The following is a 26,160-nucleotide window of genomic DNA, read 5'->3' as shown; positions in this document are numbered from 1 at the left end:
CTCACCTCACTTCACTTCACCAACTTCTCAGCTGATCCTGTTTCCTCAAAATGGAAGCCTCTGAGTCCTCATCCAAGTGGATCTCAACTGAACTGCTGCTAAATTCTAAAATCTTAAAAAGACCTCTAGTTCCTGGTTTTCATGCTTTATATGCCTTTTTGCTTCCTGCCATCACTTCCTGGGATTAAAGGTGTGTGCCACCATGCCTGGCTCAGTTTCCAGTGTGGCTTTAAACTCACAGAGATCCAGTTGGATCTCTGCCTCCAGAAGACTAGGATTAATGGTGTGTGTGCCACCATTTTCTGGCCTCTATGTCTATCTGTTCTCTGACCCCAGATAAGTTTATTAGTGTGCACAATATATTGGGGGACACACTATCACCACAAGGGCCTCATAATTGCTAGGGAGCACTGGGTTTCCAGTGTGAGGTAGTACTGGAAATGGCACCGAGTGGACCCAAGTTGGGTCACAGGAGGTATGCCTTTGAAGGGGATGCTGGAAGCCTGGCTCATTACAGTCCACTTCTTGGCTGCCCTGCGGTACTCCACCATGATGTTGTGTCTTGCCAGTGTTGAAATGCTAGGGCCAAGTGACCCTGGGCTGTAAGCTAAGACAAAAATCTTTCTTCTTAAGATAACTTTCAAGGATTTTGTTACAGTATCTGAATGGTGACTAATACAATGTTGGGTATAAATGTGGTCCCAGAGCTTTAGAAAGATGAGAACCCCCTTGAGTTATGAACAGTAATATTCATTACAGGTAAGAACAAAAAGCATACCAAAACTATACTATACCTAGTACAGAAAATTTAGTAACACTTCACTGTAAGGAATAAACTGAAACTGTCAATTTCCTGGAGACTGATGCAACAGTTCATTTACTTCCTAATAACAATACAAGACTTCCCACCATCCACTTCTGGCTTAGCCCTCTGCTTGTGTTAAAGTTTCTAGTTTTTAAAGAGATCTGTTTCGTACTATAAGCTGCTCTTTTACTGAACAGCTCAAAAACATATGAAAATTAGAGTAGTATTTATCAAACAAGACGGTGAAGGTAAACCCGTCACACGAAGCAACCGACCAAGCTTGGTGTCAGGAGAACTGAGCAGCTGCTCTAAAGACGGAATGTGTGTGCCAGCCGAAGACACAGACTCGCTGTCGGTCGTCTCCATGCCTTCTCCCTCCTCTCGGGCCACAGTGTGCATGTCCAGAAGGGGCAGGTCTGTGTTTCTTCTTTCTCGAGGGTTTTTCAGAGGGTGGTGGGAAGAAGCAGGGCCTATTAAATATTTTAAAAGAGTAAGTGAAATTGTTAAAGACCAATGGATTTGCCCCTAACAAAGAGAGCCAATAAAATTAAAGACGTCCTTGTTCGTGTCAAATAGTAAGGAAATTAAACAAACAGCAAGTAAATAAATGGTGTCTGAAATTAAGTCACTTTACATTGAGCTGTGCTAGCCATCCGACACAAACCATCCATCACTACTTTCTGCCTGTGATGGACAGCTGGACAACACTTACCTTACCTAATGTGGGATGACTCATCCCTAGCAGGCTTAAGGGCCAGCCGGCCCAAACCAGTAAAAAGATACTTTCTGAGAGCCAACCTGGGCCTTAGCAACAGCAGCTGAGACATGATCTGGAGATGACCTGGACCAATGAGAGGCAGCCATGTCACACCAGCAGATGCATATTCATCAGACCTTCCCCCAGGGTGAGGGGGTAGGTATATAATTGCCTCTTCCTGAATAAACTGAGCTTGTTGTTTTGACATTTTCCCAGAGTCAGTATGGTTTGACTCTGTGCCTACTTGACCCCATCCTCCAAGGAGAACAACAGCACAGGACCCTGCTACACCTCACACAACATACTTTCTACTGCTGTGTGTTGGCAGTCTCCATTACTGCCCTGACACTGTCACCTTGGTTGGTGATTAGTGTTGCCTACTCACATCCAGTGTTCAGAGCCCAGAGTTCAGTGTAGGGAACCAACTGGTTACAGTTCATGGAATTCTTGGGCCTTTAATCCTAACATTCAGTTTACACAGTGAGTCCCAGGCCAGCCAGGGCTACATAGTATGATTTTGTCTCAAAAAAGGAAGAAAGGATTTCTTTCTCGTTTATAATGAACACTCACACGGAACTGTGAAGCTCCCATGACACTTCCAAATGCATTACTTGACTGACTCCTAACTCTATGCAAGGTCTCGCAGCTTAATCCAGCAATTCTTTAAGTTTCAAGGTTCATTTCTTTTCAATACTATGAACTGTCTCCCCAGTTCTTTTAAAGCTCTGTAGCCTCTGGCTGCCTTCCTAGAGCATGTCCCTGGGTTTCTGACTTTCTACCAGAGACAGGGTTTCTCTGTGTAGTTTTGGTACCTGTCCTGGATCACTCTGTAGACCAGTCTGGCCTCAAACTCACAAGATTCCACCTGGCTCTGCCTCCCAAGTGCTGGATTTTTTTTTTTTTTTCCAAGACAAGGTTTCTTTGTGTAGCCTTGGCTGTCCTGGAACTCTCTAGACATCTATCTGCCTCTGTCTCCCGAGGGCTGGGAATAAAGGCATGCACCATTGCCTGGCTAAGTTTTACATTATTTAAATTAATTATTATTTAATTTTTAAATTATTTTGTATCTCTGGGTGTTTTGCATGCATGTCTGTGACTTCAGAGGCCGGAAGAGAGCATTGGATTCCCTGGGACTGGAGCTACAGACAGATGTGAACCACCATGTGAGTTGCTGGGGATCAAACCTATGTCCTCTGGAAAATCAGCCAGTGCTCTTAAACCATTGATTCATCTCTCCAGCCCAGTGGTTTACTTTCTTGTGAATTTGTGAACTATGTCCTTTCTTTTTGTTTTTTTGAGACAGGGCTTCTCTGTAGCTTTGGAGCCTGTCCTGGAACTCATTCTGTAGATCAGCCTGTCCTTGAACTCACAGAGATCCGCCTGCTTCTGCCTCCTGAGAGCTGGGATTAAAGGCATGCACCACTGCTGCCCGGCTGTGAACAACGTTCTTTTTTTTTTTTTGGAGCTGAGGATTGAACCCAGGGCCCTGTGCTTGCTAAGCAAGCACTCTCCCCCTGAGCTAAATCCCCAACCCCCGTGAATAACGTTCTTAATTGACACAAATACGCCAGAACACAGAAAGTCAATCCTCCCACAAGCATACATGTACTTCTTGTGGATGGCTCACTCTTGAGCTGGAAGAGCTGAGCTTCCACTTTGGAGAGCTGGTGCTGCAGGGTCTCCACTGTCTTTCTGTGCTCGTCCTGCAAATGTCGAACTTGGTCTCGGAAGCTGTTCCGGAGTGCTTCATTCTGGGATGTTAGCTGACACACTGTCTGGGAGTGTTCAGACTTCATCATGGTGTTCTCCGACTGAACTGAGCATAACCTAAAGGCGAAAGTTTAGTTCAGGAGAGCCTTGAACTGCACATGCTGATCTAGCCTCTGTCAGCTGGATTCTCCAAAGGAAGCCCTAGAGCATCTAGAGAATGTGCAGAGCAACTTCTCCTCCATCTCTGGGGGACACTGGCTGCATTAGAGTCTACATTACTCATCGTTTTCTGTGCTCCACAGAGAGAATGCCATGTGCCTCAACAGAAGTAGGAGGCTTGCTTTGTGGTTCGCTGAAAAATAGAGCATTTATTTGTAAAGTATAAGCTGATCATATTTTCAGGCCTCAATTGGTAGAGTGCTTACTTAGCATGCAGGAAGCCCTGGGTTCAGTTTCCAGAACCATATAAACTGGATAAATTAGTACAGCCTGTGTTCTTAGAACATGGGAGCTGGAAGAGGAGGATCAAAAGTTAAAAGTCACCTTCATCTACAAAAAGAGTAGATGAGACTAGCCTGGGATACAGAAAACTCCGTCATACACTTACACACACACACACACACACACACACACACTCTCACACAGTTTTTCTACTCCATGTTATTTTATGTGGGCAGCTCATATAAGATTAATCTTTCTATTCTATGTTACCTTGAACATGTGAAAAAACACTTTTCATAAAGAAAGTCCTAAAGAAAATATCAATTTTTGAGTGAATTAGCATGAAACACTTAGGCATCAGAATTGCTGGATGTCTTGTAAAACATAAACACCTAGTTTTCAGCTGCTGACTCTATGGCAGTGGTCCTGGGAATTAGCTACTATTAGCAGCTCTCCACAGAGTTTTACAGCGTCAGGCTGACACCAGCAAGCAGACCTATAGTTTGGGAGCAACTACTGTTACTGATTTAAGTTTATTCTTGTTATTACTGCTGTGTGTGAGTGAATGATGGGTGTATCATGGGCACACATATGGCAGTCAGAGGACAATTCTGTAGTCAGCTGTCTCTCTCTACTTTTACCTGGGTTCCAGGGACTGCATTCATGTCACCAGGCTTACATAACAAGTGTCTACCTATTGGGCCCCTTCAGGAGCCTGAGCAACTACTTTTAACAGTTTATCTGCACCCTTGTTATTTTATGTTTGGTTTTTGCAAACTTCAACCAGAAAATAAACAAAATTTCCAGACGTATTTGCTCATAAAAATTAGAAGTAATTAAAAAAGAGCTGCCCTCTCCTGATTCTCATGCCTGCTGTCTCAAACCCAATTCCAAGGCAAACTGAACATTCTAAACGACTGACAGTATAATGCATTAAGATTTTTTTTCTATCTGTTATAAATATATATACCACACTAAGTTGAATCAGATTTAGTATCTAAAGAGGAAAAGGTAGTACATAAACAAAACAAAAAAACCCCAACAAACTTCACTGATTTAAAAAAAAAATTAAATAAAAAAAATTATTATTATTATTATTATTATTATTATTATTATTATTATTATTATTTGGAGCTGAGGATTGAACCCAGGGCCTTGTGCTTGCTAGGCAAGTGCTCTACCACTGAGCTAAATCCCCAACCCCCAAAAAATTTTTTAAAAATTAAAAGACAGGGTCTTACTATGTAGTTCAGGCCAGACTTAAACTTGTTATGTAGCCCAGGTCTCAAACTTGAATGGTGAGATTACCAGTGTATGCCACCATGCCTGGCTTTAGAAAAGGTTATCTTAATTACCAAGTTCATAGTCACTAATAAGATACTGTACATAGTGTTTTGCAAGCAATTTGTTTATAAGTTACCAGGAATGTAAAGGGGGAACCATTAGCAGTCACAACCATTTTCTGAGGGCCGGGCAGACAGCTCAGTGGCATAGCACTTGCCTGTGTTCAATCTCTAGCATCACACACACACACACACACACACAAAGTGCATTTTAGTGCCATGGTAAGGCTTATAGCGTGCAGGTGTTATCAATAACAGTTCTGAATTTACTAGGAAGCCAGCTGCTTAGAAGCTCCCCACATGGAACCGGAATACCTGTCCTGTCAGAAGCTTATTAACTTATCCCAGTTGTGACTTGGGTGTTCATATTAGTTGGGATCTGTAAGTTATACAGACATTAACTGGTTGGCGTAATTAGTGAATAGGTACTTTAATGCTTTCTTATGGAGATAAAAGAAAGGCTGTAAGGAGGTGAACTATCAGATGAGTAGATACATGTTAGCTATTCTCAATAACACTAAAGATAAAACCAGTCCAAAGGGGAAGCTTGGTGGTAGGTAAGGCAAAGTTACAAGCCTCTGCAGGCTCTGACTCCTTACTGAAATCCCAGGGAGGAGCACAGTGACCCAGGCTGCTTGCCTGGTACCACGAGCATCGGTTGCTGCTGGCAGCCTTACTTTTCCCGAAGCTCTGCCTCTTTGGTCACGGTCTCCTGCAGCATCCGGTTGTGCCTCTCCAGCAGAGTGTCGTGCTCAGACTGCAGCGTCTGGAACTCCGAGACACTTATTTGTAAACTATTTTGGCTGTCCTGTAACTTGATTTTCAGTTGGTCAATCAGCATTTCCAGGTGTTCCCTAAAACAGAAATAAACAGTTTAATGATGTTTGTGAAGGAGGGAAACCTCATTTTGTGGCTTTAAATATATTTGTTGTTCCAGTGACATACTCTTGGTTACTGTGGATGATTCTAAAGGAGATATAATCACAAGAATTCAAGGCTAGAATTAAAATACTTTTTAAAAGATGCTATATAGATTGTAAATCATCAGGCACTATAGACTTTATAAAAATATCTCTTGCCAGGCGGTGGTGGCGCATGCCTGTAATCCCAGCACTCAGGAAGCAGATGCAGGTGGATCTCTGTGAGTTCGAGGCCAGCCTGGTCTACAGAGATAGTCCAGGACAGGCTCCAAAGCTACAGAGAAACCCTGTCTCGAAAAACCAAAATCTCTTGAGTTTATTCATTTAATTAATTAACTTGTTTGTTGAAGAGTCTTGCTATGTAGTCCTGGCTAGCCTTATACTTGCTATAGAGCACAAAATGGCTTTGAATTTATGGCAATCCTCCTGGCTCAGCTTCTTGAGTGCTGGGATCACAAAACTTGGGCTTGTCTGAGTTTAAAATTTCATTTTAAAATGAAATAGAACTTCATGTGGTATCAGACTAGGCTATGTTAAATGTTATAGGATTATCATTAATTAAAAAACAATTACACAGTTCTATGGCAGCTGTTATGAGAATGGGATGTGATTTCAAAATACAGTGAAAGACCATACCTCAAGTAAAGGAAGGAGTCACTTTATAATCAGAATAAAATCTTGGCAGAAATAATTAAAACCCACAACTCTTCCATAATGCATACATTATTAATTTCTTAAAAGATGTATAAAAAATGGACATACCCTTGGGGGAGTGACATTTTCTAAGGTGACAAGTCTCACCCACAAGAAGCTCTAATAAAACAATTCATAAAAATAGGCTTAAAAAAGTATAAATCACTGGCAGTAACGTAAAGTATCCCATTCAAGTAGTTTGAACTCAAGATTCAGGTCTGCGTAAATGGTTCTTACAAATGGTATTTACTAAGTGTATCAATACTTTATGACAGCTATGGGTAGAGAAAGTATCTCATCAAACAGAAGACCACAGACCCATACTTAACAGACTCCTAAACAAAAAGTAACATAATGCAAACATTATAGGACCATTAGTCCTGTTCTAAGCCCCAAAAGCAGGTATAAAGAGTATAAATAATCAACCTCTACTACAAAATCAACACATACACACCACAGGGTGTCGTAACCCTCTCCCCCTCCCTCATCTCTTTTGGATACTGGGTCTTACTATGTAGCCCTGGCTGTCCTGGAACTCACTAGGTAGACCAGACTGGCCTTCAACTCTCAGAGATCTGCCTGCCTTTGCCTCCTGAGTGCTGGGATTAAAGGTGTGTATGCTACCACACCCAGCCCATCTCTTGTTCCTTGTATGTTTATGAACATTTACAAAATGGATCTGTTTTTTGTTTTTGTTTTTGTCTTTTTGTTTTTCGAGACAGGGTTTCTCTGTGTAGCTTTGCACCTTTCCTGGATCTCGCTTGGTAGACCAGGCTGGCCTCAAACTCACAAAGATCTGCCTGTCTCTGCCTCCCGAGTGCTGGGAATACAGGCGTGCGCCATCACCGCCCGGCTTACAAAATGGATCTGGATGCCAATTTTAAACTAGTATTAACATACTGTTCAGATCAAATGGGAGTGGTCATAAATACCATAACATAAATTTAATTTTAATGCCTAAATTTTTTCTATGTCCAGGTCTTATTAAGACAAGAGTCATAGCTCACAGACCACATTCTGGCTTCACTGTAACTTTAATATCCTTTAGAGTATGCAATAATCCTCTTGGTCTATACTTTCCTAATTATCTAGAAATATGGTGACACCAAGAAATTCTCTGCTCACTGGTAATCACACCTAAAATTCCACTCAAAAGCAATAAAAATGAGACTTTTAACCAACTTGGGGAATCAACCTGTATTTGTATAGGGAAAACCTTACCTTTCTTGTTTAGCTCCCTCAGTTTCAGCCTGAGACACAGATTTATTTTTCTGTTGTTTCAGAACGTTATGAACTCGGACTTTGTAGCTCTCAAATTCAGAGGTGACAGCAGCTTGTTCTGCCTATAACATTTAAAAGAGAGAGACAATTGTCACGGTGACATATCCTTCTATGTCCTTTCAGAGGTTGATGAAATGAAGTAAAAAATTCTGTTTGTAAAAATGAAGAAGATAGCTTATATCCATTCTAGCCTTTATCGACTCCACTGAAAAGGGATAATGGAGCTGGGTATGGTGGTTCATCCCCACAATCTCAGAACTCAGAAGGCTGAGGCAGCAGGACTGCCTGAATTCGAGGCCACACTGGTCTGTACGATGAGTTCCAGGTTAGTATGGGATAGAGAATAAGTCCCTGTCTCATAAACTAACAACAAACAAAACCCTACAATACCAGACTTAACCAAAACAGAAACCTAGTCCTGTTGGCCTGACCCTTCTTAAAACCGCTGACTTCCTGTTTCCACCACAGCAGACTAACTTATTACTGGCAAATTTTATAATGACACTGTTTGCTTCTATTACTTTATCATTTTTTTAAGCTATGATATGTTCTATTTTATAAATGGGAAAAATCGACTCTCTGAGACATGATTCATTTGAATTTCACCCTCAATATACAGTGGTGAAAGTCAAATCGTGTGTTTCTGAAGCAATCTTTAGACCCTACATTACTGCCATGATCATTTAGGGTAAGAGAAAGAACTCTGACAAAGCCACAGAAGTAACTAAATGCTTTGTATGTTGAAGTCAGGGAAGTAGGCCCGACAGTCATTCTATTAGAAAGCCGCAATTATTTAAACCTCAGAAAAAACTGCAGTGCTTTCCCAAAAATTTTTTTCCTTAAGTAAATATGTGACATTTTACACATATAAATTGCAAAATATAAATGTAAGGTAAATGTTCTACTCATGGTTTTCCTTTTTAAAAAATGCTGTTAAGAGGATATGGCTAACAGCTAAAGTATTAGCTATGCAAAGCTGAAAAACCTGAGTTTGAGATCTGAAACCCATGTTTAAAAAAAAGCCAGATCAGAAGAGACGCATGTACCATCCCTGTGCTCAGACAGCAAAATCAGGAGGCAGAGACAGAAGTGCACGAGGCCAGCTGGCCTGGGACAAAGTGCAGCAGCAGAAACTAGAGACACGGTCTCAACAAGGCACAGAACCATCTCCTAAACACTGACCCCAACCTCCACACATACATGGTGGTACATGTGTGCTCACACTCAAACAGACGTAAAACACACACACACACACACACACACACACACACACACACACACACAACCCCAATGATGTCAGAGTGTCATGCTGTTGGGTTCAGAGCATCTGCTAAGTACTCTTAACTGCAGAACACTGCTAAGGGGAACGTGGCCCTGGAGTAAGGACATCCCAGTGGTTTTGGTCCTGAAGGACACACCTTGGCAGTACGGCTCTCTTCTTGCAGCGCCGCCACCCTCTGCTGGTACGCACTCAGGGTGCGCTGGTGCTGTTCTGCAGAAGTCTTCAGGTGCTCGTGGATTTTGTGTTTCTCAGACGTTATCTCAGCCAGCTGAATCTGGGGAGAGACAGATTAAATGGCACAACTAAGTGGTAGATTGCTTTTAGGTATATAATTATCATCAGAAATAGAGACAGCATGAATAACGCTTTCTCACTATCTGGTTGGTTTATTTAAACTTAAACTAGCATCTGCACAATTAAAGACTACATATTTAATGTTTAATTAAATACCACCAGACATTACAAAAAAATACAGCAAATATTTGACCACCTTATATATTGTTTTTTGCAATTGTATTTTCAGAGGATTCAGATAAATTTTGGGCCATGTTTATTTTATATGCACTATTCTAGACTACTACAGATTCTCAAATACATGATGGTCATCTAGCTTGAGCTAGGCAGTATTACTAAACTTCACTGCTTCTGCTTCCTCAAAATGTTGAGTAAACTTTCTAAGTATCCCCAAATGGTAACTTCTTACCTGATAGAAATTTTTCTTTCTTTAAAAAAAAAAAAATCCTATCATTTTTTATGTGTACAGCTGTTTTGCCTGTAACTATGTCTATGTACCATATGTGCCTGGTGCCCACGGAGGCTAGCACAAGGCATCAGATTCCCTGCAATGGGGGGAGAGGGAAGTACAGATGGTTGTGAGCCACCATGTGGGAGCTGGGAATTGAACCTGGGCCCCCTGCAAGAGCAGCCAGTACCCTGAACTGCTGAACCAGCTCTCTAGCCCATCTAGGTGGCACTGTATTTCTACATGGAAAAAGCTTTTCAAACATTTAAAAATCTTACTTTATAGACTTCTACTTGCTGTTGGCTTGCTTCTAGCTCACCCTTTAGAGATGCTTGTAGTAGTAAGTGATCAGTTTCCTATAGAATGAGAATCCTGGTTAAATTAAACAGTAAGTGATCCACAACTGTAAGCACTAAAATACGGTACTGAAATTAACATACTGCTTGCTTTGCATCCGCCAGTTCCTTCTTGGTTTTCATAAGCAGCTGTTTGATTTTGGTGTTTTTTTCTTCACAATGCTGTACTGTAGACTGCAGGGAAGCTAGCCCAGGAAGTTCATTTCAGCAGAAAGAGATAAAACAGAGTTTTCCTAGTCAACATGACACACAAGCGACAATTCTTTTCTTCATATTAACTTACAAGAAACTCCTTTTCTCTCTTCATGCAGGGCTTTTCAAACATATCTGACAATGTGTTCTTCTGTGCCCATCACCCACTTCAAACACTCACCACCACACAGCCAATCTTATCGCACCCTGACAGGTTCATCAAAATGAGACTCACCGGCTAGTTTTCTGAATATAGTTTAAAATAGAACACACTTAGGCTCCCTCATTCAGATATGGTATGTGGCTGCCTTAGCTTGCCACAATGGTGTCCTGAGGGACCACCACAGGGACAATGGAGTCTATAAAGCCAAAATATTTACTATTTGGCCCATTATAAAAAAATGTACAAACCTGGTTGGGGATTTAGCTCAGTGGTAGAGCGCTTGCCTAGCAAACACAAGGCCCTGGGTTCAGTCCTCAGCTCCGGCAAACAAAACAAAAACAAAAACAAAAACAAAAAACAATAAAAAAGTAAATCTTTGCCAGGTGGTGGTGGAGCATGCCTTTAATCCCAGCACTTGGGAGGCAGAGCCAGGTGGATCTCTGTGAGTTCGAGGCCAGCCTGGTCTCCAAATCGAGTTCCAGGAAAGGCGCAAAGCTACACAGAGAAACCCTGTCTCGAAAAACCAAAAAAAAAACCAAAAAAAAACAACAACAAAAAAAACCAAACAAACAAAAAAACAAAACAAAAAAAACCCAAAATAAAAACCTTTGATCTACTGGGTTACTTTAAAGCAAATCCATTCATTTGTAAATATTTAAGTATATACTGCTTAAGTAAAAGCATACTAATATTTAGTGGACATCTGGCAGTAGTACTTTCTAAAAATACTTCAAAAAAGCTGGGTATAATAGTGCATACCTATAATCTCAGTACTTGGGAGGCAGAGGCAAGATCATGAGTTTAAGGCCAGCCTGGGCTACATATTAAGTTTGAGGCCAACCTAATCTATATGAGAACCTGTCTCAAGAAAACAACCAAAACAAAATAGAAAAAGCACCTCAAAGGGTACTGTGTATTTATGGTTGTATCACGCAGAAGGCACATATGTGGGCATTTGCTTTTGTGATAGGCAAGTCAGAGGCAATACCATTTTTGTGGGATGCTTGTTAATGAAAGAGTGCTCACTCAGTCACAGACCAAAATTAATAAAGGCAAAAACCAAGAACAAAAGACATAATCAAAGGTTATACAAATTTAATGTGAATGAGGGAAATTTCACAGGACAGGAAGCATTTAGGGTTAGAAGGATTCCATGGGTGTTCCAGAGTGGGCAGGAAAGGGACAAGTACAGAAAGGAGATGTATCCCTGTGGTAAAATCACATGCAGAGAAAAATGTGTAGCCCTTTATCCGTGAAAGAGTAATAAGCAAGCCCCGATGTGGTTGCACCCCTCCCCCTTTAGAACACTTCCAGGCTTCCTTCTTTACCATGACTCTTTAGCCCAGCCCTCCTATCTTTGTACTGCTATGGCAATCCCCCTCCCCCTTTCTGATCATGCTTCGGTTTTCTAGGACTCTCTCTGACACACTTATGGAGATTACAAAGAGACACAGGAGCTCCTCAGGGATCTGCCTTTTATCTGATTTACGGTGTGGTGTTACCTTAGCCTCTCCTCTTAAACTGCTTCCTCTTCACTGACATATCTAAAGTCTCACTGCACGGTCGCCACTTCACGGGACTTTGTGGAAGTTCTGCTTCAGGTCATGAGGGAGTAATAGGGCCTAGACTTAAACTTTCTTGTCATAAACATTAGGCAGCTGATTAACAACAACACCTTTCCCACCCAGACATTTGAACAATAAACACTAGAGGACTGTGATCCTTGAGAGATGGTAAAGAAGGTGAGGTATGCTTCCTGTCCTGGCTTTGTGCATGGGAACAACTTGTAGAAAATGATGCAAGAGTGGGAATGTGCAACAGCTATTGGTCCTGCTGTGACATGAATAACTGCAAGGAAAAGAACAAAGAGCAGTGCTGTAATGTGAACACTTTAGATTTCATGAAGGGCTAGGACCATTCTCTAGCTACCAGGCAGAGTGAAGAACTCCTTTGTGAATGCACAGGGATTCAGGAAGAGAATTTGATGCAGAAGTAGAAAAGAAAAACAGAAACAGACCCCTATTTTATAGAAATGACGGAATTAGCATGCATAGACATTAAACAGGTATGAAATATATTCAAAGACTTAAAGGGAAATATTAACATAATAGAAAATCTAAACAAATGAACCAAACAAAACTTCTAGAGATTAAAAATGTCATTCAGTATTTAAAGTGAACTTTTCACTACATGATATTAAAGATTAGATACTTGGTAGAGTGCTTGCCTAGCAAGCACAAGGCCCTGGGTTCGATCCTCAGCTCTGGCAAAAAAAAAAAAAAAAAAAAGATTAGATACTATGGATCGGTGAATATGAAGACACAGTAATAGAAACTCTATTCCATAAAGTGACATTCACTACTTAAAGGTAATCAATGATAAACTCAAGATGTAAACTAAAAATCTAAATTACCAAAATTAAAGTACAGCAAATCAGTAAAAAGGATAAAATGATTACAAAAGTAATGTTTTAAAAAAGAAGGGAAAGCGCCGGGCGGTGGTGGCGCACACCTTTAATCCCAGCACTCGGGAGGCAGAGCCAAGTGGATCTCTGTGAGTTCGAGGCCAACCTGGGCTACAGAGTGAGTTCCAGGAAAGGTGCAAAGCTACACAGAGAAACCCTGTCTTGAAAAACAAAACAAAACAAAACAAAACAAAAATAAAAAAAAGAAGGAAAAGCAAACCGAGAACAAGACAAACACTACTACCAAGGCACAGACTTGGCAGGCAATCCTTCAATAGCAGAGGCTTAGTTTGGAGGAAAAAGCAAGACCTAATTATAATGCTATCTGGAGTTGGGTTTACAACTTCTTGCAACTCCAGAATCTAGGGGATCTGACTCCTATGGCCACTGTGGGCAATTACACTCACATCTTATATCCATGTACAGGCAGGCAGACAGACAGACACACATACAATTAACAATAAAACATCTATGTAAAATATAGAAGAACACATAAAGGATTTAGGTCAGTCTCTGAGTTCAATCCTCAGTACCAGGGGTTGTGGTAGAGAGCATACCACAAAAGCCAACTGTAAAGACATTTTGGTTAAAAGCCAAATGTCACTTACAATCAAAAGAAGGCTGGAATAGTGTAAGTGTTAGTAAACACTGGGGTTAGGAAAGGACATTCACAGTAAGAGTGATCAAATCATTAGGAATACGTAACAATTCTATGTGTGAATGCAGCCAACACTAGAGTCTCTAAATAAACGAAACAAAAAAGTGACAGAACTAAGAAGAGAGAAAGAGATCCACAACTGTGGTTTGAGATTCCAACATAGCTCTCTCAGTACATGGCAGAAGCAGAAGAGAGAAAAATCCTACGACCTGAAAATCAGATGAGCCAAATCTCTCCACCAACTGACAAGACCTAAGTGATGTCCAACAACTAGTACACAATGACACTGTTGTCAGGTACACAAATCACTGAAAGACCACAGGCCAGGCCAAACCCAAAACTCAACATTTGAAAGGGACTAGAAACCAGAGTACGCTAACTGCAAAGCACCTAAGTTAGAACTCGCTAAGAGTATTTGAGAAGAATCCCTTTGATATTTAGAAAGTAAACAACACATTTCTACATGACTGAGGGGGTCAAAGGAGCAGTCACTAAAAAAAAAAAATATTTTGAAATTACTCAAACCAAGAAAATAACTTCAATTTGTGAGAAGCCACTCAGGGGTGCTTAAAAGGAAATTTACAGTGTTTAATGCTAATGTCAGAACATATTTTTAATGTGTGAAATCCAGACAGTTACCTTAAAAATGAATGTTTCATTGTTATTTAAAATTTCCCAATCTGCTAATGACCAATAAACTATGATCAAATAGGACAAGTACCTTGTACCGAGCATTACATTGACTATTAACCTCTTAATGGTAAAGGGTTTGACCTGCCTCTGGTCCTTAACAATTTGAACACTGTGAGTCACATCTGCTGGTAATTAACGGCTTGTATGAATGGCCGGTGTGGCAGTTTACACCTCTGATCCCAACACTCAGGAGGCAGAGGCAGGCAGATTTCTGTGACTTAGTTCTAGGACAGCCAGGACTACAGAGAGACTCTGTCTATGAAAAAAAAAAAGGCAGACAGACAAGCTGGCTGCTTGGCTTGTATGAATAAATGATTCATGTTGCGCTCTATGATGTTATGAGGCAGTTATAAAGTAAAGTGAATTGTTTTACTCACTCATTTCTTCTTGTAGGGTTTCTTGTTTCTGTTTTTGAATTTTTATTTCTTGCTCCAAATCTTCTATCTTACTGTTTTTATTTGTTAACTTCTGATTTAATTCTTTCATCAAACGTTCATAATCTGCTATTTCCATATTCATCAATGTGGTTTGTTGGGCATCCTGCACATTTTATGAAAGACTTATATTATTTATTTATATATATATATATATATATATATATATATATGTGTATGTGTATGTGTGTGTGTATATATATATACATAACTTATATTACTTATATATTCACAACTAATCTTTGAAACTGCTTAAATAATGACATAAAATAAGTAGGTTTTATTACATTTTCCTGTAGTATAGACATAATGTAAGTAATGAGGAAATGGGAAGCTCAACAGTTTACAGTTTAATTTCATCAAATATTCTCTAGCAGTTTAAAACTCAACTTTCTGAACTCCATTTTATTTGACTAACTTTAATTAGCCATAATTAGTAGTAGTTCTAGTCTTATGGAGTTCTCATTTATGAAATATTAATATTTTAGGTAACATAACACCTTTTACAGAATACTCTTTGAAAAAGTAGAAATTAATCCAAAATAAATTTTAAGCTTTGACATTAATTAAAATCTTTACATGTCATAATGCAATCACACATAGAAAATAAAGTAAAACTCATTAGCCTAGGTTCTTCTGAACAGATAGTTGTCTAGAGAAATAAAATTCAGGTTTCAATTTACTGAGGCTAAGAATTTATAGAGGATTATTTTAGTAGTACAAGCAATATTTAAAATACTTCTCCTGAGGTTGGGGATTTAGCTCAGTGGTAGAGCTCTTGCCTAGCAAGTGCAAGGCCCTGGGTTCGATCCTCAGCTCTGGCAAAAAAAAAAAAAGAGAAAAAGAAAGAAAAAAAATACTTTTCCTGTGTATAGAACTGCAATAGTATGAATTATGCTGTTCTATGAACACCTGTTTCTGAGGAGCTGGGAATCAAACCCAGGGCTTTAGGCATGCTGGGCAGGCACTCTGCCACCAAGTTCTCTCTCTGGAGACTATGTTTGTACCTTTTTAACCAGCTCTAGTTCTTGCACGGTTTTCTGAAGCTGCTTCTTTTCCTTTTCCAATTGGAGCTGGAGTTCTTCAAGCTCATTCACAGCACTGACATGTTCCTAAAGTTAAACGACCCACAAGCATGGTATGAAATATGTCCATACACAAAAACAAAACCTATATGCCCAGAAAAATCACAGCTTAGGACAGATTCTCCAAGGTAGAGTTGGCACACATTAAGGAATTAACTAGGGTATAACTCATAAATGTACCCAGCAGGACTCTTCATTCAAGCAGTATGTATTTTAATTGTCATTGTATGCAAGGGAACAAGTCTCAGGGTTATTCTTACCTTTATTTTCTGCTCCTTTTGAAGTTTTTCAATTTCCAGTTCTTTATCTACTATTCCTTTGGCTCTCTGGACTTCTAAAATCTGTGCTTCTAATAACTTGGCATTAGACTGCAGTGTCTCAATACGGGCCAGGAGATCCTCATTGTCTGAATTTAGTTTTTCACACTAGAATACAAATGACTCATTACTGTGAGCACACAGGAAACATATACAGATGAAATGCTTACTGAGAACATTAGCACAGTATGAAAAGCAATTTCACAGTTGACCCCATAGAATTACTGTTAAGTCAAGAATAAGATTAAAAACAATCCCTGCTGATCTTGATCTGGAAAGTCTTACAAGCCAGAAAGCCTCTAAGCTTTCCATAGAGTGAAAAGTAGAAATAAAAACCCAAACCCAAATCCGGGTGGACTGAGGCTAGATGAATTCTTTAAGCTCATGTACAGCAGTGGTGTGCTCCTAAAAAACAAACGAACGAACAAACAAACAAACAAACAAACAAACCCCAGCGACAACACCCCCAACTCAACAGTAAGACAGGGTTAAGCAAAATAGAGTATGTTAGTTATTTAGTCAAATTCTTCTCCAAACACAGAAAAATGAAAGAGAAAGAATTTTTGCTTCTGAGTACAGTTTAACTTCTTATACAAGAGAAAAATGAGATTAAAATGTATTTACTATAATTTTCTTGTCTAAATTTATCCAATTTGCAATTACCTGGCAAGCTGAATTTCTTAATTGTTTGGTAAGGTCTTCTATATGATGTTCAAAATTATTAGCACGTTCTTTTTCCACATCCAGCTGTTCTGATTGCTTATCATATTCTAACAAAAGATTCTTCAATAAAAGACAAGATTTAACTTTAAGTTAGGAAGCATTCATTAGGTCAGAACATATAATCAAGACATCTTGATGCCTTAAGAGTACCTTTGAGATTCTTAAAATATTGAATATGAAATATAAAAGAGAAAACTAGCACTTGGCAATATGACAAAAGATTAGTACCCTTAATATATAAGGTCTTATAAATCTATTAAAAACACATTTAAGGTTTAAATATGAGCTTATTCATCTATCATGGGTCAGTTACATTAGGATTTTGCCTGTTTTTTTGTTTCCTCTGAGACAGGGTTTCTCAGTGTAGCCTGGATTTTTTTTTTTTTTTTTAAGCACTTTACAATACCATAATTTACTATTTTTTCCCCAGAATTAAACCAGGTATAAGTTTAATCTTTCAATTTTTTACTTTGTAAATTCATAAACTGCTTTTAAGTTCAGAAAAAATAGTTGGTTCCAGAAGTTAGTAAAGGGCTGAGAAATTTGTTTTAGATATTAAAAAATATTTCATACATACAGAATTTATTTTGGTGTGTAGAGTATAATAAGGAGTGGATGCATTATATTTTTCTCAAATATCTTATTCTTTCTTCACTTATTTCTGTTTGCAGATCTGTGTTATATTAAACTTAGTTGTCAAATGAACAGAATGGGAATAACTGGCAAGATTCCCATTCTGTTGTTACTACTCTCCTAGGTTGTTAAGGCTGTGGCCTTGAGTCTCTGTGCTTCAGACTGCTCACCTGTACGCTGGTGATGACAAGACACTTCTGGTTCTTCTGAGAAATACACATATAAGCTAGGTAAAGTGTTTGGAAGACAGCCTGTTAATCTCTGTTGGAATCTCTATGCCTTTTGTTAATCTGAGTCTGACAGAATTCTACTGCTCATCTTCTTTTCCCTAGTCACCTTTCTACACAACATCTATCTTGTCCTTTGTCTATCCGTTACTGCTCCTAGGATTTAAGACTAAGAGGACAAGAATTTAGGAAAGTCTACTGCTCTCTCTGGTTGACTATCATCTGTCCAGAATCGGGAATTTAGCCCATCTACACAAATATTGTTAGATGAATAAATATATGAAGAAATGTAAATATTTACTTTGCATTTAGCAATTTTATTAGATTAGAAAGAAACTATAAGAGTCTCGTGTTATTGAAGTAAACAAGTATATTACCTCCAAGTAATTATGTTCCTACTTACTTTCTGGCTAGATCTATCTGGAGTTTCAGGTATATATTCACTTGGCTATGAAAATATTAAATCACAACAGCCATCTTTTTCTTACATTTTATTATGATGAAATCCCAAAATATATTTTACTTTTAAGAAACAGTAATTTAAAGGCACTATTTAAAGGCTAACTTTGCCAGGCGTGGTGGCACATGCCTTTCGTTCCAGTACTGGGAAGAAGATGGATTTCTGTTTTAGGCCAGCCAGGGAAACACAGTGAAACTCTATCTAAAAACAACAAAAACCAGATAAAACCAAAGACTAACCTTCTATGTATACTATACAAAACCAGGGACATTTCTATTTCACTAACAAAAACAATGGTTTTGTTTTTTTGGTTGTTTTTTTTGGTCTCTCTGTACAGTTTTGGTGCCTGTCTTGGATCTTACTCTGTAGACCAGACTGGCCTCGAACTCAGAGATCCTCCTGGCTCTGCCTCCCGAGTGCTGGGAAAAACCAATGTATTTTATGTACAAGTTTTACAATTCTAGTATACCTGTTATGAAGAAAGCCTGGTATTACTATAACTTTTACCTTATAATTTTCTGCTCCTTGAATGAGCTCCTTCATAGAAGCAGACAGGCGGTCCTTTTCTGAACGGATGGAGTCAAGTTCTTCCCTTAGACTCTGGGCCTGTTGTAAACACAGTGCGTGTTTTTCATGCACAGAAACCCTTGATTTTCCACAACACAGGATTCTGAAATCTTGTGCTGAACCTGGGCTTACCTCTTTCCTGTTGGAATCCAGTTCTTTCTTTGCTTTCACAGCAACTAGCTTTATCTTATTTATTTTCTCATCCTTGTCTTTGGATTCTTTTTCCAGACTTTCTAAAATAGAAAATGCAAGGACTATACATGAAGTCAAAAGAATATTGAAATTACTCATCTTAACCCCATAGACGATTTTATTCTTGGACACAAAATTTGCAGCTTGAACTTAATGTTAAGGAGCTAGAACTGTATTTATCATTGTAAAGAGAAACCTTAATTATTCATTAGCCAAGTGAGGTAAATTATGTCAAACTTTAAGTCTCTGTTAATAGTTCATTTTTATAAAGTCATTCTTAAGTACCTAGGAATTGGAGTTCCTAGGCCTCTTAGTGCTGAGTATGAGAAGATTGGAGATAGTTGTAAATCAGACAAGTAGGAAAGATGTAAGGCAGATAGAAGTAGCCATGCACAGTCTTCTAGATCAAGCCTGTCAACTTCTCACCCTTCCTCCTATTTGACTACCTCTTCTAGTTAAACTCGAGTTTAGTACGTTACTTTTGTTATCTTTCCTTTACTATGGTTAAGAGTTCTGCTCATACCTATTAGTCTGGGTGCACCCATGTACTGTGCACCGTGTAGTAAAGGTCACTGTCACACTTCCATGTTTCATATATAGATCACACCTCTCTGCTCCTGTTCAAGCATCAAAATAGCAATTCCTCCTTTCCAGTGGATTTGTCCTTCTCAATGGTTTATAAATGCAACAAGAATATATCATCAAGGTTGATGAAATGGTTTAGCAGGTAAAAACGCTTTGCCGTGCAAGCCTGAAGACCTGGGTTTTATCACTGGTACCCACAGTAGGAGGAAAGAACTGATTCCTGAAAGTTGACCTCTGACCTCCACACATGGTGTGGCAGGCACAGCCACATGCATCATACACATACAGTAATAAATTGAAATATAACATTAGTATATCAGGACTAAATAATAGAATCAAAGGAGGGCAGGGGAGAGACCATAACAGGAGGTAAAATATTGCAAACACGCCTGTTTTCCCATTAAAGCAAAACAAACAACAAAAACCACAGTGCTCTTCCTACAGAGTAAAATTCTTCAAAGAATTGCTTGCATATACTCTCAAATTTCTCTTCCCCATGTTTTTCTAGAAGCCTACTACAACAAGCCTTGGCCTCAGCACACTGGGAAACTGTCCTGTGTGCTTAACTCAATGGGTACCTGTTAGCACTAAAGACATTAGCAGCATCTGCCTGGCTGAAGGTTCTGCCAGGTCTGTTACTTGCACACAGCTTAGCTTGCACTTTTGTTCAATGATTCCCTACCCGCTAGTTGCCCCTTCTCAATCCCCTTGGTTATTTCTGACATTTTAAGATGGAAACTGTTTCTGGACCTTGTCTTTTTTCTTTTTTGGTTTTTCAAGACAGAGTTTCTCTGTGTAATAGCTCTGCTTGTTCTGGAACTCACTCTGTAGTCCAGGCTGGCCTTGAACTCACAGAGATTCACCTGCCTCTGCCTCTGAGCGCTGGGATTAAAGGTGTATACCCCCACCATCCTGCTCCTTGTCTTTTTTCTATGTTACCTTGGGGATCTCAACCTTTGGCTTTTTATGTCTGTACTCTGACTATGCATTTGTACCTTTAGGCTAATTATCCTAAGTCCAGATTTATGTATCATTCTATGTGATAACTCACTTGAAATGGTATTTAAATTTAGTCTAAAATTGAACATCCTACTTCACTTCAACCATCTTTGACAGAAAATGAGGAGTCATTCTGAACTCTTCCATTCTCCTTTCCTCAATCTAACTGGGCACTAAACCAAGGAATGATGGACACATCATACAACACTTATTTAGTCTTTATTTCTTCAGCTTTCAACAGGAACAAAAGGGCTAGTCCAGGAAGTTACAAAAAAGAAGAAATGGATACACAGAAAGGCTTAACTTCTCTGTGCACTGCACTAGAGAGTATGATCAGCTACCTCCTTGGGGACTTTCTGGTGTTCCCTGATGGTATAAAAATACCAACAGACAAGCACCTGCTGTTCCTTCTTGCTACAATACTTTTTCTTCTTGGTCATATTTCTCATTCTTCAAGACCCAATGGAAGTGAGGTTTTTCTTAAAACAGGCAACTTTCTATGCTGTCAGCACTGTTTCCTGTCCATACCTAGTGATGAACTTAACGTTTTCCTGTTAATGAGCTCTTTGAGCATACAGTCTGGACCTTGCTTGCCTTGCTATTGCCATTATAGAGAACAGCTGAGTACTCAAAATGTCTAAATGGATGCAAAAAATCCAAAAATAATTCACAGAATCAGTTATGAACAGAAAAAAACAGCATTTTTTTGGGGGGTGTTAAATGACAGAAAGTGGCATTTAGAGAGAAGGCAAACAGATGGCAGAGGACAACTGGTGAATGAGGAAAAGGCAGCTAATTACTGTGTAATTAGTAACTCATTAATTGAAATGATATTTCTCAATCTATCTTAACACTAATAAGATATTTGTTTAATTAATGGTGACAACATATATAAAACCATAGTTACCTATTTTTTCTTCCAGCTCTTTTACCAATGAGAGTTGATCATTTTTTACAGAAGACGATTTTTCTAAGGAATCCTAGATTTTATAGGGGAAAAAAACAAAAAACAAAAAAACCCCTAAACCAGAATTCATTTAATTACCCACAATAAAATTGTCATCATTTTAATCACAAGAAAACCTTTACCAAGAGAAACCATATAAATACCAATTTGGTTATTTTTGTTTTCTATTGATAGAGCAAGCAATACTAGCTTTATTATGATTATGGCCTTTACTAAAATAATACCAAAGTTAAGATGCATAATCTGACACACACCAAATACATATGTAATGAAGAAATAACTACAAGTCATTGTAAATCGTAACTTCACAACACTATTTCTAAGAGAACTTTCAATTTTTAACTAAAACGGAATACTGTTATAGCTCATTTTCTTGATAAACAGTGTTCTTTCAAATAGAAAAACACTGTCCTGAGGGAAATTCTGATTTTTTTCCCTAGATTAGTTTGCTGATGATCAGTCACATTTGACTGAGACATACCACATCAAAGGACTTAATTCATTTGCTAGAAATCTGTCACTTGAGCGTAAATGCTAAAATTTTATTTCTGATTTCGGACTGCAAAAATGTTAATGTATATATATTTTTACACCCTGTGACCAGAGCTAAGGATTTCTTCAAATCAATAAAACTCAAAATAGTGGTACCTTTAGCAGTATCAATTCTGCTCTCACATCTTGTAGTTCAGATTCTCTTTGTTCTAGCAACAGCTTTAGGTTTTCGTGTTCTATTACAAGAACTTTTTCATTATGGACTTCATTTTTACTGTGCAGTGTCTGAGATAATTCTTCAACTTGAGCTAAAAGACTCTGATTTTCAAGGATTGTTTTTTTATTAGTATTCTTCATTTCTAGAAGATCAAGTTGCAGGGCCTCTTTTGTTGACATGGCTTCTTCTAATTCTTTCCTTATGAGAATTTTCTCCTGCTCAGAGTCTCTAAGTAAAGCCCTAAGTTCTTCACATTGAACTACACTCTCTTCTTGAAGGCCCTGAATCTTCTTTTCTAATTCTAATACTCGCTCATCATATTCAGAGACCAAGTTATGCTTTTCTTCCTTTTGTTTTGCTAAGGATTCACCTACAGCTTGTAGAACTTTTACAACATCTTCCTCTTCATTTTCTTCTAAAACGTTTGGCTCCATTTGTTTAAGATAGCCATATAACTGAGTTTTGACAAATGACTTCTGAACTTGCTCATTTTCAAACAGTTTATTTAAGTTATCCTGTTCTTCAACCATTAACTGGAGTTTTTCTTCTAATTCAGTAACATGCTCTTTAAGGGCAAAATTGTTTTGGGACTGAAGAGTTTCCAAATCCCTACTCAACTGGACCTTTTCAGAATGTAGTCTATTATTTTCCTCATAAAGAGACTTGATTTTAGATGACAGTGCTTCTTGGTCTTCAGTCATAGTTTTCATTTGAACCATAATGCTTTGGTCATTTTGACTCTTTTCTCTTACTATTTCATCTAGTTTCCCTGTTAATTCATCTACTCTTTGTCTGAGTTCACTGTTATGCTGGGCAGTTTGCTCTGCCGCTTCCCTGAGTTCCATGGTCAATCTCTGTTCCCTTTCCCATTTCTGATGGAGATCATCTATCTCTTCATGGCAAGTTTTCATTTTACTTATAAAATCACCTTTTTCCTCAGCAAGGGAACTTATCTTTGCTTCTAATTCTTGTAACACAGTATCTTTTTGACCAAGACTGGCTAAGTACATGTCATTGTCTGCCTTCAGGCTCTTTACCGTACTTTCAAGTTCAGGTACTAATTCTTGTTGAGATATTAACTTCTCATTCTCTCGTTGAAGGCGATTCAGAGTTTCAAGAAGAGCATCTTTTTCATTAAAAGCAGTTCTCAGCTTCTGCTGAAGCTCATGAACATCAGATGCTTGCTGTTGTTTCATTGTTTCAAACTCTTGACTTATTTTTCCAGCAGATTCTCCTAGTTCTGTTTGTAAAATTTCCATCATCTCTCGTAAACTCTCATAATTTAGGATTGCTTCTTGCTTTTCATGCTGTAGATTTTCACACTGTTCCTTAAGACCCTGGATTTCAAACATTAATGCTAATTTTTCTTTTTCTGAACCTGACATAAATGTCTCACTGAGTTCAGAGATTTCTTTCTGATGGAATTCCTGAAGACTCTGTATTTCTTTGTTATGTTGTTCCACAGCACAGCGGAGCTGTCTATTTAAATCTTCTTGCTCATATTTTAATTTCTCTACTATATAGCCCTGTTCTTCTTTAGCCAGCAACAGCTCATTAATTTTAAACTCCAAGTCTTCTCGTTCATGGAAAAACTCATCCTTTATATGTTGAGCTTCCATTTCAAGTTTTAACTTGAGATTATTCATGTAAGTCACCTCATCCTTTAAGATACTATGTTGAGATTCCAGCTCTTTTAAAGAATCTTCCAATTGTCTGACTTTATCATACACTGGTTGTTCTGCAAAAGTATCTTCTTGTAAGGGTACAGTGCAATTTTGGTTCTGGCTTGCATCTGAGGTGTCTTCATTTAAGTTTTCTGATTCACAATGGTCTTTCTCCTGATTGTCCTCACTTCCCTCACACAGTTGCACTCCATTATCTTTTAGCTTACTTATTTCTGCTTCATGTTCTTTAGCTAATGCTTCCATCTGAGACATCAGCTCATTAACTTCTTCTTTGTGTGCAGCTCTCAGCTGCAAAATCTCTTCTTGGAAAGTATTAATATCTTTTTGGTAGTGCTGAGTGTTCTCCTCAATGACTTTTTGGAGATGAATAATCTCTTGTTTTTTTTCATCACCGGTAGCTTCTAACTGCTTTTGTAGACATAAAATTTGTTCTTCAAATCCTGCCGTAACATTCTGAATCTCTTCTTGTAGTTGTCTAACATTCTTTTCAGAGTCACTTTGAGATTTAAGCTGCTCTAAAAGCTCTAACTGTTTATTTACTGCTTCTTCCAGTTCTTTTTGTAAGCTGGCTTTGTCTTTACTGTGGTCTGAGCGCACTGCCGCCAATTCATCTTTCAGGCTTTCAATTTCCTTTACATAGTTTCTATGTGACTGTTCAAACTCTTTGTGTGTATCTTCCAGTTTAGTTACAGAATCCTATTACAAAAATAAGCACAAATAAGCCAAAGATGAAAGAAATCTCTACCTCCATGAAAGGGTTAACTAGATGGGAAAAGAGATGAACAGATTATACCTAGAGTATGAGATTTTGTTTAGGGTTTGCCTTAAGTAGAACTATTATCATCAATACAAAATTCATTACTTAAAGAAATAACTAACAACTAGGAAACCTCTGCATATGACTATCTTTTTAAAGACAATACATTATGTAAGTTAAAAGGCTTTAATTTATAGCTCCTGAGCAGATTAATAAAAGACATTTTAGACAAAATAAGCTTAAACTTTACAGACAAGAAAGTAAAAATTGCTACTAAATATCCTAAAACTGAACAGATAATAGTATTTAGAATTGTGAAAAACTCAAAATCTTAAGACTTTTATTGAAGAATGATATGGTTATAAGAAAGATTAAATGGTGCAAAAAGTAAAATGTTAGTCTCTCTCTGCATTACTGCACGCTTTCAGGATTGTCAGCTGAAGTGGGAATGAATCCAGGGCCTCCACATAGAGGTAACCACTCCACTGCCGGGCTATATCCCTACTCCTCTTTTCACTTTTTGACACAGGGTCTTACAAAGCTTAAAAACACTATTTATTGTGTGCTGATGATGTGGGTGTGCACATGCCACAGCACATGTGTGGAGGTTATAGACAATGTGTAGGAGTCTAATTTCTCTTTCCATCATGTCTGTTCTAGGGGCAGGACACTGAGCTTGGAGGCAAACACCTCCATCTGCTGAGCCATCTTGCTGGCTCCTTTTATTAGAGACAGTGCCTTTCTAAGTATCTCAGGCTGCCCTTGGTCTTGACATCTTTCTGCCTTAGCCAAGTGCTGGTATGTGTCCCCATGCTTGGCTAGATTAGATGCTTAGGATCCCATTCAGCTGAAAAATTCATGACTATTCTGAGTAAGTTAACAAAAAACAAAAACAAAAATGAATAAACAAAAACCCCACATTAAATGTCTTACCTCAACCTCTTGCTTCATTCTGATATTTTCCTTTTTTAGACATAGACACTGTTGTTCAGTCTCTGCTTTTTCCAGAAGGAGAGCATCCAGGCGCTCAGTGAGTACCTGTTTTGGAATGACATGATTTGTTTGCCTGAGGCTAAAAAATAGTGTCTTGTTCTCTGACAACCACACCCCCCACTGCCCCATCCAACCTCCAAGTCTTATCCTCAGCTCTTCAGCCTTTCCTACACCCCTGCTTCCATCTCCTGTGGATCCCACAGATCTTTTCCTTCTAACCTCACTCCAGCCCCCAACTCCAGCAGGCACTCTCTACAAACCCACAGGCCATGGACCCCAGAAAACCAGGTAGATGGCCCGCAGACCTTCTCTTCTAGCCCTGTCCCC

At 38.7% G+C, this 26,160-nt stretch overlaps 1 protein-coding gene across 3 annotated transcripts in view; it reads right to left on the bottom strand.

Moving 5' to 3' along the window:
• Positions 1-26,160, bottom strand: part of Gcc2 (GRIP and coiled-coil domain containing 2) — a 40,995-nt gene that overhangs the window by 10,501 nt on the left and 4,334 nt on the right. The window contains exons 5-20 of one of the 3 annotated variants that reach the window (XM_036167573.1): positions 25,774-25,878; positions 22,338-24,779; positions 21,630-21,702; positions 19,079-19,179; positions 18,887-18,985; positions 17,000-17,119; positions 16,280-16,444; positions 15,942-16,046; positions 14,878-15,040; positions 10,415-10,515; positions 10,253-10,330; positions 9,369-9,506; positions 7,891-8,012; positions 5,734-5,910; positions 3,166-3,389; positions 1,081-1,275 (exon numbers count right to left, since the gene is read on the bottom strand). In XM_036167573.1, coding sequence (XP_036023466.1) covers positions 1,081-1,275; positions 3,166-3,389; positions 5,734-5,910; positions 7,891-8,012; positions 9,369-9,506; positions 10,253-10,330; positions 10,415-10,515; positions 14,878-15,040; positions 15,942-16,046; positions 16,280-16,444; positions 17,000-17,119; positions 18,887-18,985; positions 19,079-19,179; positions 21,630-21,702; positions 22,338-24,779; positions 25,774-25,878 — 4,408 coding nt within the window. The remainder of the gene's footprint in view (positions 1-1,080; positions 1,276-3,165; positions 3,390-5,733; positions 5,911-7,890; positions 8,013-9,368; positions 9,507-10,252; positions 10,331-10,414; positions 10,516-14,877; positions 15,041-15,941; positions 16,047-16,279; positions 16,445-16,999; positions 17,120-18,886; positions 18,986-19,078; positions 19,180-21,629; positions 21,703-22,337; positions 24,780-25,773; positions 25,879-26,160) is intronic. The other 2 variants (XM_036167574.1, XM_036167575.1) reach the window with 2 other exon arrangements.

This window comes from Onychomys torridus, chromosome 18 (genome assembly GCF_903995425.1).
Source record: "Onychomys torridus chromosome 18, mOncTor1.1, whole genome shotgun sequence".
NCBI classification, from domain to species: Eukaryota; Metazoa; Chordata; class Mammalia; order Rodentia; family Cricetidae; genus Onychomys; species Onychomys torridus.
Note: the sequence above shows the minus strand (reverse complement) of the source record. Positions and strands in the feature narration are given on the sequence as shown.